Consider the following 13,422-nt stretch of genomic DNA (forward strand, 5'->3'; position numbering starts at 1 on the left):
ACACCCGTCTGATAGAATGACGAGGGCCTTGACGGCCAAAGTGCCCCAGCGCGTCCTGCAGGGGCTGGGTCGCTACGGTTAGCGACAGTGGCCTGTAACAGGGTATGCATCCGCTAAGGAACGCTGTAGCTTCAGTGTGTCAAGGCTAGAAAATGCTTCAAATTATCGCAACCTCGACGACTGCAGGTTCGCTGCTGGCCGCGTGCGGGTACTGCGGACCGAGGACTCCGGATTCTCTCCGCGTAGCTTTATGCAGGTATAGTGTGGCAGATTCTATTTAATCCTCTTACACTGCATGCATGCCTACATCTGACCTACGCAATCTTGACGAAGTAGTACGACCGACAAATTAAGAGCGCTACGACGGCCGGCTCCGCCTGGGAGCTGAACGAACCTGTAGCCGAACGCGACCCATGGGTGCCGAAATTGCATTTGCTGCTTCACATATCGTAATAGTGACGTCAAAGTTGATGCCAAAGAGCTGCACACACTTTTTTGGGTAGCCCATCGCAGACTTTCGGAGCGGGCTCCGGCCCACACATCCTTGGCCAGTACCTCTCTGTAAGCCCCTGAGGTACTGTATAGCGGCATCTCGTCGCCAAAAACTGGGGACAATGCAAAACAACAGCCATCCATCGCATGCGGGTTTTGATAGCTTACCGATTAGCGAGTGAGCTTGGTCCACCATGAGCCTGGGCGCATTACCAAGCCAGGACATCGTGTCCTTTGCTTTGCCCCTCTTAGTCTTGTCACGACAAGTCCGGAAACGTCATTTCTTCCATTCGACTCACTCCCAATTGCTCGAAAGACGACCTTCTCACCTTCTTCCCGACCAAGCATTAGAGCCAAGCCCAAACATAGCGATCCATGTCTTGGTGTAGTTCTGCTACTGGAGAAATGTTCTTGTACGATAAGGCCGTGCCTGTCAACGAGCAGGTCATCGTCGACACCACGGCATCTGCGACTCCCTTCGAAGGGGCCTCGTCCAAGGCTTCGCCGCCGACGACCATCGACGACACGGCACATACGAATGATCGGGCGGGGAAACATTACCACATCTGGTTGGTAAACGGCCCAGCCGGGTGCGGTAAAACGACAGTGGCCGAGTACCTGGCTGATGCGCTCGACATGCCCTACATTGAAGGCGATGCGGTACGAACTTGCTGAGGTCCTGCGAGTTGCTTGAGGGCGACGAATAGACTAATACAAATGGACGACGAAGCACCACACTGGAGAGAACTTAGATAAGATGCGCAGCGGCACTCCGCTTACAGACGCAGACCGCTGGGACTGGCTCACCGCCCTCCGCGACGAGTCTATGCGTCAAATCGATCGTGGGTCTGATGGTGTCATAATGACTTGCTCAGCCCTGAAACGCAAGTATCGAGATGTGATTCGAGTCGCCGCCTACTACGACCACGAAATCCTCGTTCACTTCATCTTCCTCAACGCGCCCGTAGAGGCGCTGCTCCAGCGGGTCACGAAGCGACAGGGTCACTACATGGGTTCCAACATGGTTCACAGCCAATTCAAAATCATCGAGCGGCCGGCTGAAGACGAGACGGACGTCATTAGCATCGACGCCGACCGCAGCATCGAAGAGGTCAAGAAGGATGCTTGGGCCAGGGTGTGTGACATCACCAAGGCTTACCAGCAGGACCAGAACTAGGCCGGCTGTGTTTACACATTTAAACACAGCAAATTCATGTTACTTATTTATTACTGGGATGACTTGATGAGAAGAGTGGGACCTTCCTTGTCGGCGGCGTTCGCATCGGCCAAATGTAATTTCCATTGGCACCCAAACCGCTGAGTGGCATATCTGGGACATGTCGTGAAACGGTTTAACGATCTAGGTGCGAACTAATAGTGAGGTTGGATAAGGGACCTCTTTCCATCATGGTAGTAGTAGTAGTAGTTTATTACACTAGCCGGCCATAGCCCTAGAGCCTCTATTCGTTACCAATACAGGAAAACCCCTATAGCCGAAGCCCGGGATGAAAACGCGTATTCTTCCATCCTGTCTGCGCATATGTCTTTCAATGTTGAGCATCTTGTCTCCTATCGTGGTTGGTGGATATCATAGGGGTTGGACTCAGTGACGTTGAGAGTTTGCGGCGTTGTTGAGGTGTTGGTTGCGTGGCTAACGCGCTGCGCAGGCGGCCCGAGGAATTTTCGACCATCAGGCGAGGTCGTCCGCATGCCGCCGTTGATGACGTGACGGGCATGCGTGTGATGTCGCCCACACGGGTGCTTGAGGCGGCGGTAAATGACGGGAGCGCCCCCGCTAGGGATGACCCAGGCCCCTAGAGGCTGTGTTCCCCATTTGGTAAGGCAGGATGGGCTACCCGTGCCACGCCCCATTTATTTCGCGTTCGTTCCTCACCAGCTCCATAAGCTGGTGCTGGACACCGCAGTAGCCAGTACACCGCAATAGCCAGATTATTGACTCTTCCAACTAGAATCGCTTCAACCATCGCGTTCCGCGCTCAGAATCACAAATTTCCGCTCGTCGCAGCCTTCCAGATGCTCTCCATTGACGTGCCTTTTGCTGCGTCTTCAAACCACCGCCTGCGCACGTTGCGTGCCTTCATCTCTGCGGCCTCGACCACCTTTCTAGCTTTGGCGACCTGGTCTTCTTCCCTTTTCTGCACCATTTCTCGCCCTTGAGCGACCGTCAAGACTCCCCCCGATTGCATTTGCGCGTTCTTCACACTTTTTCGTTGTTGTTGGGTACGTTCAGCTAATTTTGTCCTTCCCAGATCCCTTTTGGTCTGCACCAATTCGGTGGCCAAAGATAGGGAACCCCGAATAAAGCGACCCAAATCGCGAGAAAACTCGGGATTTAGATCTTCATCCTCTTGCAATACGGTTTCTAGCCGATCTGCTACTTTATTTATTTGCCGAAGAGTTAATGGCGTCTCGAATGGTGAAGAAAATAGTTCTGGACGAGGGGGAGGAGTGGGCGTCCTTTGCATCTGACGAGCTTGCAATATCTCCAGCACCACTTGCGGATTGAGAGGCCATATTCCCGTTTTCCGGAACGCGGATTGAATCGTACTTGATTTGAAGGCTTGCGACCGTACTTGTTGAATGCAAGAAAGAAACTCGAGCTTCGTGATATTGACAAGGCCGTCTCGAATCTGTCGAGAAGAAGGGTCTAAGACTTGGTCCTGAAGCCTGATAGCTAGCTGAAGGTGTAGGAACGAGACAAGATGAAAGTGGGATGACGTGGCACGCTGACGCGGAGAGAGGGTGCCTATGCATTACCCGTGCCACGCCCCACCTTTATTTGGAACTCGCGAGCTCGCACCACCTAAAGGTGGTGCTCACCACCAACATACCCACACCACCACAATACCCAGAATTTCGACTCCCCGACCTAGAATCGCTTCAACCACCGCGTACCACGCTCAGAATCGCATACTTCCACTCGTTCTAACCTCCCTGAAGCCCTCCATTGCCGTGCCTTTTTTGCTGCTTCCTCAAACCATCGCTTGCGTGCGTTATGCGCCTTTTTTCTCCGCGCCTTCAACTACCTTCCTTGCTCTAGCAATCTGATCATCTTCCCTTTGTTGCACCATTTCCCGTCCTTGGGCTACCGATAACACTCCTCCTGATTGTAACTTTATATTCTTCATAGCCTTACGTTGTTTTTGGATCCGCTCCGCCATTTTGGTTCGTCCCAAGTCCCTTTTTGTCTGCACGAGCTCTGTAGCCAGAGATAGCGATCCCCGAATAAATCGACTGAGATCGTGAGAAAAGTCGGGATCCAGGCTTTCATCGTCTTCAAGGACCATCTCTAATTTGTCCGCTACCTTGTTTATTTGTCGTAGAGTCAATGGTGTCTCGAAAGGTGAAGAGTGTGGTCCTCAATTGGGAGGAGGTGTGGGTGTCTTGGCTTGACGAGCTTCCAAACATTGAAGTACGACTTGTGGATTGAATGGAAAGATTCCTGTCTTTCGAAATGCAGAGCGTATAGTACTCTCCTTGAAAGCTTGCAATCGTACTTGTTGAATGCAGGAGAGAAACTCAAGCTTGGTTATGTTGATGAGGCCATCTCGAACCATGACATCTAAGGCCTTGGCGTGATAATGCTTTAGTGGCTGGAAAACCACAACGTCCAACGGCTGAAGTATATGCGTGAGATTCGGTGGCATGCCGAAGGGAATAATATCGTGGTTGTCGCAGTATTCAATGAACTGCCTGGTATGGTGAGAACCATGACCATCGAGAATTAGAAGACGCTTCGAGCTTCTTGAGGTTTTTTCCGAGTGCTTGTCAAAATGCTGGAGCCACTCCAGGCTGATCACGTCGTTTGAGTAACCAGTAGGTGTGGGTCGAATAACTGTGTCAGGAGCCAGCTCAGGTATTTGATACCATGAAGCCATGTGCATCTGGCCAGCGAGTATCAAAAATGCCGGAACAACCTCCCCATTCGCCGAGATAGCTTCGATCGCAGTAGCAGATTCCCGATTCTCAGGAATGCCAAAATAATGAGCTCTCTTCCGTTTTGTCACAATCAGCTGGTCTTTGCCAACCCCGATGCGAAAACCAGTCTCGTCCATATTCCAGATGTCCTCGGCAGGTATACCATTGTCTTCCACGACCTGCTGAAGACGCTGGAAATACTCGTTAACTCGTGTAATATCCTCAGAGACTTGGCGCTCTGCATGAAGCTTCTTTTGGCGCTTTTTGAAGTAGCCGTGGCGTTTCAAGAAGCGAGAAGTCCAGTTTAGCCCCACGGTAGGAGCGCCACTCTGGCCAGACCGCTCACGCAAGATGCAGTTTGCCGCGTCAGTGACGAACTCAACGCGTACCGCAAGGTTCACATTATCCAAACGATCGATATAGCGACACAGGGCCTTCTCTTCTGGTTGCGAAAGCCTCGTGTTCCTGGCTCGCTGACCAATTTTAGGAGGTCGGCCTTGAAGACGGCATCGCAATCGATCACGTGTTACACCGAATTCTCGCGCCACAGTTGCGACTTTGGCACCAGGAAAATTTTCAATGTGTCTAAGAGCGGCCTGTGTACGTGCTTCCATTTCAGCTAGCGACGAGACCGCGAATTGGTTGAGATGTAGGGATGCTGAAGTCGGACGGTCGAAATTCTGGGTATTGTGGTGGTGTGGGTATGTTGGTGGTGAGCACCACCTTTAGGTGGTGCGAGCTCGCGAGTTCCAAATAAAGGTGGGGCGTGGCACGGGTAGTAAGTCAGCAAGGAAGGAGATGGAAGACTGAAGAAGAGAGGGCAATGGGCATAAATGGGAGAATGGTACAGCAGACAGGGAGGAAGAAGAAGGAGAACACATGCACCCTAAAAACATTATGCCCCTTGCCCTGCTCTCTTCGTGAGAGTTATGAGCCCGGGAGAAACAGACGTTTCTGTAACTTCCGGCTGCTGCAAGAAGCACCGATCATCTGATCATTACACCTATTCCCACCCCTCCGTCAGCAAAGATGACAAAGACAGGGACTTCGACCCAACGGACGATCCTACGGGAACCCCAAGATTGGGATAAGTGGATCAAAGAACTAAAAGCTCATACTGACAAGACGATTCACAAGCTGTTATTTGATGAAGACAACAGCCCGCTGGAACCCCCCATTCGTCCTCCTTATACGGATTTTGCTGCTGATGCTAATGAATTTGCTGAACAAACCCCAGCGCAGCAGAGAGCATATGCAGCCATGTTTAGCCAATATGAGAGTCTTCGCAAGGAGTATCTCTATGAAACCAAGCTGATTACAGCTGCTCGGACTGTCATTACCGAGTCGATTAGCCCAGCAAAGCTAACCTCTCTGCATGAGGATGAAACTCTCTACGAATGGATCAAAAAGCTCGAGGACTCAACTGCACCGTCGAGAGGGTTTATGGCTGACCGAATCAGAAGCCAATATACTGCCCACCTGAGGTCCTTTTCAAAGCAGACCGTTTCTTCCTGGTTGGCCAAGTGGGAAGAAATTATTGAACAAGCTGACCAATACTTCCTTATTGAAGCACTGACCGGACAATGGCTGAGAGACATTGCTCTGCTAATAAGACCTCTTAGTGACGGTACTGCTACTTCGTTCAAGAACGCCAGCAAAGTCCTGGATGAAGACGCCGCTGCAGCTCAGCACAGAGTCTACAAAGAGCTACGCCCGCGATCAGATGTTTCCATTCGTCGTCAAACGCCTCACGATCGAAATCAGCCACAAGAACGATGGACCTTCCAGTCAGTTGCCCGGCAAATCCGAGAGTTGGTCGAAGAACAACGCCCAAGTCAGCACCTTCGACCTCTAAAAAAGAGGAGGCGCCTTTCAAGCAGACGGAACACGAAAGAAGAGAAAGACATCTCCCCTCATCAGACGAAGAAGAAAATGAAGATCAAGACCGCTGTCCAGCCTGCAAGAGGATCGGCCATGAACTTAAGGACTGCTGGCTTGTTTTTGAGGACCGCCGACCAAGCTATTCAAGAAAGGCTCCAAAACGGATCGCCGACAAGATCAAAAGAGTAATTGGCGAAAGCCCTGACCTTCAGAAGAAGATTGAAGAAATCAAGGCCGGTCGGAACTAGCAACTACAGCTACGAGGAAGAATAGTTGGTACAGCGAATCCAGCCTTCGTCTTTTCGTCAGGAACTACGGCTGCCTCTTCGGACTACCCTCTACGCCGGTCTTCCCTTCTTGACTCGGGAGCTTCCCTTCACATCTGCAACGATCTCAGCCGATTCCGTTCCTTCAAGAAGGCCAAGAAAGACTATGTTGTCACAGGCGAATCAGAGGTTCGAATCGAAGGATACGGGAAAGTCACCTACAAGATGACTATGCCTGATGGATCCTACCGAACGCTCAAACTGAAAAATGTTGCCTACTGCCCGAGATTCTCAACGAGCCTGATCTCATTCGACAAGCTGCTGAGGGAAGGAATCCACTGGGATACTCTTTCTAAGCCAACCCGACTAGTCCAGCGAAACAAGACCATTGGTATCCTTCTTCGAAAGCATCATCAGTTTGTTGTCGAATTCAACCCAATTTGGCAAGGGGACTTCAACGAAGAAGCAATCTTCAAAGCTGTAACGCGGGACAGCACAAGAGACCCTCGTCCAGCAGCCCAAGGAGACGGCAATCTTTGGCACGCACGCCTCGGTCATCCAGGCCCACTCAGGGTGGTTTTCCATACCCAAGTATGGAAATACCCTTTCCATACTATGGCATGGACAGGGTATGGATATGGATCCATAGTATTTCAATACTCAGTCGATAATTGGCCAAATTGCGCCACTGACCGGGACCCCTACAGCGCCATCGTCCAGGGTCTGAGGGCCTTGAACACCGCTAATTCCCACACAAACACAAATCGCTTTCCCACCATTTTGCACCAACGCGTCGGACGAGTCAGTTGTCGAACTATGGATACTGCAAGTACGTTATCCTTCTTCGATGCTGAATCTATTTTGTCGGACTCTACGACATCAAGATCTCGCAATACAAGAGGCAAAGCGGCTATCGCAACGTGGAAGCATGCTCGCGTTGCAGCAGAGGGGGAGGAAGAGTTTAAGGGCCGAAATCGCCTTCTCTATTGCAGTCATTGTCCCCAGACAAACCCGTACAGAACTTCAGTTACCACTAACTTTCGAAAACATCTGGAGGAAAGCACGATATTCGAGTCGTGGAAGATTTGACTCCTCTTCAATCGTCCATCTTTGAGGGTTTGAGCAACTCTACCAGCAAGCACGGGACTTGGGCCGCACAACGGAGATTGAGTCGGAGGTCTTCAAACGCTACCTGGACCAAGACAAGATAAACAAAGCCTTAGCTTTGCTGATCGTCGCACGAAACCTTCCTTATCGAATTGTCGAATCCCGCGAATTTCACCTCTTCATTTCGACCTTGAACCCGGTCGCGAAGGACTATCTCCTTCCGCCCACTCGACTATTCCACGAATTATCGACAATCATTTCCAGTCGGCCAAGGATATCGTGCGAATGAAGCTCCAGTCAGCAAAATCCAAGGTTCACCTCTCGCTTGACATTTGGACGTCCCCCAATCGGCTCCTTCTTCTCGGAGTTTGCTCCCACTTTGTTGACCACGCACAAGAAGCACGACGGAAAGCTCTCCTTGCACTTCGGCCTGTGGCGAACCATTCCGGGGGAGCAATTCGTTACACTTCTTCCCATCTTGCGGGACTTTGGTATTCTGCGACGCCTTGGAAGCATCGTTGGGGATAATTCGAGCACGAATGACACCTCTGCCGGGCAGTGAGCACGTATCTCAAGGAAGAGGGCGTCAAATGGGATCCTGAAGTTCACCGCCTCCGATGCCTAGGCCACGTTATCAACTTGGCAGTTCAAGCTTTCCTGTTCCAGAATTCTATTGACTTGAAAGAGGGCGAAATATGCGAAGACGCAGATGACCTGGCAAAAGTTCAAAGGCAGCGCACCGAATTTCGCCGCCTTGGACCACTTGGTAAGCTCCACAACCTGGTTGTCAACATCCGGAGTTCATCAGGACGCAGTGGAGAGTTTATGGAACTCGCTGAGAGGGGCATTCCACTTGACAATCGTACGAGGTGGAATAGCTGGTATCAAATGCTGCATGTTGCCACTCAGCAGGAAACTGCCAGCGCTCTGGACACCTACACCAAGAATCATTTCGAAGATCTTTCTGCAGATTTTCTATTGCCGGAAGATTGGGCCCGGCTCCGAATAATTGAGAAGATCCTTCAACCGTTCGCCCGAGCGACATTAGCAACACAAGGGGATCATGCGACCCTGGACAAAGTGCTCTTCACGATGGACGTCTTGATCCGATGCTTTGATGAAGCCCTGGTACCATGCCTTCCATTCCTCTGATCTCCTTGTGCAAGCGCTGAGATGGTGCAATAGGTCTCGTACAAATCAGACACCGAGCTGTCCTTTAGGATCAAACGAGGGTGGGAAGTCTTTGACAAATATTATAGCAAGACAGAAGCATCGCCCTATTATGCAGCTGCCTTGATCCTTCATCCCAGCTATCGCACAACATACATCCAGGCAAATTGGAAGAAGAAGTGGCAAAACCTGCGTTCAAACAGGTCAAAGACCTTTGGCTCACATACCGAGACACTGTGGATGGCGCCCTCTCGCAACATTTACTAGATGACGATGATGACGAGGACCTTGACGCGTTTGATCGCATTTCAAGGAACCTGCAGAATTGCACTCGACCGTCAAGCCAGGACGAGTACGAAGATTACATTTCATGTGATCCGTACGACATTACGCCGACGACGGCCTTGTCATGGTGGCTTCAAGAGCAACAGAGAAAACGATGGCACAAGCTATCACAAATGGCCATAGACATCCTATCAATGCCGGCGATGAGTGATGAACCTGAGCGGGTGTTCTCAGGGGCGCGTCGCACAATCTCATGGGAAAGAGCCCAATTGGACGCGAAACAAGTCGAAAAGGGAGAATGCTTAAAGCATTGGCTCAAGAACGATATCTTGCAAGGGGCCGAGGGTGGTGGCGGGTCCCCAGATTTTGGGTAAAATCCTGGCTCAACTTCTACGCCTGTTTCCTGCAAAAGGAGCAAATTTCTGCTTGGCATCCCCTTAACCGGTCGTCTGTCATTACGTTCACGTTAACTGTTCCTTGATTTTTCATTGATTCATGTCGTGTTTGGCACGTTTTGCCGAGACCATATAGGTGAGCTGTTGCGGGATGCGCACGGACCAAGAATGGAAAGGTGTATTGCAATACTTGCAATAAATGTGGGGCGATACTCCAGTATGGATTGCACACCTTTCCATATATGGAAAACCACCCTGGGCCCACTAGCTCTTCATAAGCTAGGTCTCCAACAAGGAGTCAAAATAAAGGGCCCGAAGACTGCTGAATGCGAGCACTGCGCCCGAGGAAAAGCTCGAAAGCAGGTGTCACGAAGAACTCCCGTTAGAGAGGACAAGCCCTGCCATGAGGTTTGGATCGACTGGACCGACCTTTCCCGCAGTCATAACGACTTCGTCCGGGTGATGTTTATCACGGACGCCTTTTCAGGCATGGTTTTCCCCTATTTCATGCGGACCTACAGAGAGAAACACAACTGGGCCGCCCTTCGAGACTTCGTCAGCTGGATGAAGGAGCACTTCGGCTTTGCTGTCAAGATAATCCGGTCAGACGGAGAGCTATTTACGAAGAAGATTCGATCCTGGCTTCGAAAGAAAGGAATTTCAGCTGCACCTTCTGCACCAAACACCCAGGCTCAGAACGGCGGTGCCGAACGATCCGGAGGAGTAACAATAGAAAGGGCTAGAGTCATGAGAATTGCCTCAAAGCTTCCCCCACGACCTGTGGAAGGAAATTGTGGAAGCAGCATGTTACCTACGGAACCGAACGCCAAGAGAGCCTAAAGTGCCGTCTGACCTGAGGGGTGCAAGCCAGTCATGGAAATCTCCAATTGAGCTCTTTACTGGAAAAATGGCACAGCTTGCCCATCTTCGAGCCTACGGTTGTAAGGCCTACGCGATGACTTCAAACGCACAGTTGAAACGAAAGCGTCTTCAGAAGCTTGATCCAAGAGCACACATTGGATACCTTGTCGGATACAACTCAACGAATATCTTCCGGATCTGGATTCCCTCTTTACGGAAGGTAATCTCAACAAGGGATGTGATTTTCGATGAAGACTCCTACTTTGATGGAAAGCTCCTTCAACAGCCGCTCTCAGATAGCATCGACGAGCTTGTCCAGGAGATCGAAATTGCCGAAGATCAACAAGCAAAAGAAGTAGCCCTCGATGAAGAAACCGATACCGAATCAGATATCGAGGACTTCTATGACGACTTTGAAGACGAAGAAGACCGTGACCAGGAACAAGAAAAAGGAGACTATGAGAGAGCCCTTGAACTTGAAGAGGCTTCTTCTTACACCTCCAGCTTCAGAAGAAGAAGACACTCTTTCAGCATTTTCAGTTCAGCTTCCTGTTGCTACCCCTGAGGGTGGATAACGAGACCTTCTCGCCAGATATCCCCGCTGTGTTTACGACCCTCCTTCAAAAGCACGAGAAGCATCGGACCAGACAGGGATAGACCAGGAAGACCAGTTGTTTGACCGATTCGCTGATTTTGTCCCTACCCCTGTTGAAGACGGATGCCATGGAGCTTTCACAGCAGGCAGGCAATTCAGACCGACCCCGAAGAATATGCACAAGAGAGATCTCCCGGATCCACCAATGAACCAGAAGCAGCTCCAAAGGCACCCATTCAAAGAGGAATTCATGCAAGCCCAAAGAGACCACCTAGCCTCACACGAAGAGATGGGGTCCTTTGAGGAAGTTCCTCGGAAGAAAGCCCGAGGACAACAGGTTCTTGGATGTCAATGGGTCTTTGTGTACAAGACTGACAAACACGGGATCCTTCGGAAGTGCAAAGCCCGCCTTGTGGTCTGTGGGAACCAGCAAGAAAAAGGAGACCTTCCGACTAGAGCCACAACGTTAGCAGGGATGTCATTCCGGACCCTGATGGCTCTAGCAGCTGAATACGACCTTGAGCTTGATCAGATGGACGCGATCAACGCATTCGTAAATTGTCCTCTTGAGGAAGAAGAAGTCGTCTTTATGAAGATGCCCCCTGGCTTTGAGAGGAGGGGTAAAGTTCTACGGCTACGAAAGGCCCTCTACGGACTTCGCCGTTCTCCCCTTCTTTGGCAGCAGCATCTCACTGCATCCCTCGAGAAGATTGGCTTCAAGACAGTCCCTCAGGAACCATGCGTCATGATGAAAGGAGCCGTCATCGTCTTCTTCTACGTCGACGACATCATCTGGGCCTATCGAAAAAGGGATCAGCAAGTCGCCACGGAAGCTATATCCGGCCTGCAGCAACGATACAAGATGAGCATACTAGGGGAACCAAAGTGGTTCTTAGGGATCCGTATCCTTAGGCACCGACCTAGTCGGACGATCTGGCTGACGCAAGATGCCTATATCGACAAGATCGCTCATAAGTATGTTCCGGACAAGCTAGGCATAAAGCCTCCTAGCACCCCAATGGCCACAAACGAAGAACTCGTTTCAGAACCGATCCAAGCAAGAGACCAAGACAAGCATAGCTACCTTCAGAAGGTCGGATCTCTCTTATTCTCAGCAATTTCAACAAGACCAGATATCGCTTTTGCAGTCTCCCGACTAGCCCGCTTCAATCAGAATCCAGGCCCGACACATCAGAAGGCAGCAGACAGAGTGATCCTATACCTCTATGCCACACGATCATATGGTCTACGCCTCGGAAGTTCCGGAAGCACAAAAAGGGGCAGCAGAAAGCCGGCTGCAGCAGAGATTTTCCTCTGTTCAAGCGATTCCTCTTTTGCAGACAATTCAGTCGACAGGAAGAGCTCCCAGGGATATGTCATGACCCTATTTGGAGGCTCTGTCGCATGGAGAGCATCAAAGCAAGCTACTGTGGCTACCTCAAGCACAGAGGCAGAGCTGCTCGCTCTTTCAGAAGCATCAAAGGAAGCCATCTTCCTCAGCAGACTGCTCCGTTCTTTGCAACTACAAATCCCGTCGCCGTTGGTAGTCGAGTGCGATAACACGCAGACTATAAGGCTCCTAGAAGAAGGAAGTCCGAAGTTGTCAACCAGGCTACGGCATGTTGATATACACCAACACTGGCTACGTCAGGAAGTGCAGGGAAGCAGAATACGCCCTCGTTGGGTTCCAACAGCTGAAATGCGAGCCGATGGGTTGACAAAAGCTCTCCCAAAGCAGAAGCTAGCGGAATTCCTTCGGCTGATTGGGCTTGAAGAGATTGGTGAAAGGTTGAGACTGGAGGCTAGGCTGGAGGCGCTGAAGGACAAGATCAAGGACTGTAGGGAACACCGAATGAGGCCGTCTCACGACCTACACGAACACTAGCCCGGCTCAACTGAGGTTGCCCTTGCAAGTCTGGTTGTATCTGTTCCTCTGCTAGGGATAGGCAACAGCTAAGGGGGTGTGTCGAGAAGAAGGGTCTAAGACTTGGTCCTGAAGCCTGATAGCTAGCTGAAGGTGTAGGAACGAGACAAGATGAAAGTGGGATGACGTGGCACGCTGACGCGGAGAGAGGGTGCCTATGCATTAGTAAGTCAGCAAGGAAGGAGATGGAAGACTGAAGAAGAGAGGGCAATGGGCATAAATGGGAGAATGGTACAGCAGACAGGGAGGAAGAAGAAGGAGAACACATGCACCCTAAAAACATTATGCCCCTTGCCCTGCTCTCTTCGTGAGAGAATCATCACGTCCAGTGCTTTGGCGTGATAGTGCTTCAGTGGCTGAAAAACCACCACATCGAGGGGCTGGAGTATATGCGTGAGGTTTGGAGGCATACCAAATGGAATGATGCCATGTTGGTCGCAATACTGAATGAACTGCCTTGTGTGGTGGGAGCCGTGGCCATCGAGAATTAACAAGCGCTTCGAGCTT

The 13,422-nt window shown here is 50.9% G+C and overlaps 1 protein-coding gene across 1 annotated transcript; it reads left to right on the forward strand.

Moving 5' to 3' along the window:
- Positions 1-897: 897 nt before the first annotated feature.
- HRG_01424 (shikimate kinase domain-containing protein) lies at positions 898-1,669 on the forward strand (the record flags this gene model as incomplete). The annotated part of the gene is made up of 2 exons (XM_044859895.1): positions 898-1,152; positions 1,223-1,669. 2 exons carry the CDS (start codon positions 898-900, stop codon positions 1,667-1,669), a joined length of 702 nt encoding a protein of 233 aa, XP_044726295.1.
- Between the last annotated feature and the right edge of the window lie 11,753 nt (positions 1,670-13,422).

The sequence above is a fragment of the Hirsutella rhossiliensis genome (genome assembly GCF_020360975.1).
Source record: "Hirsutella rhossiliensis strain HR02 chromosome Unknown scaffold00001, whole genome shotgun sequence".
NCBI classification, from domain to species: Eukaryota; Fungi; Ascomycota; class Sordariomycetes; order Hypocreales; family Ophiocordycipitaceae; genus Hirsutella; species Hirsutella rhossiliensis.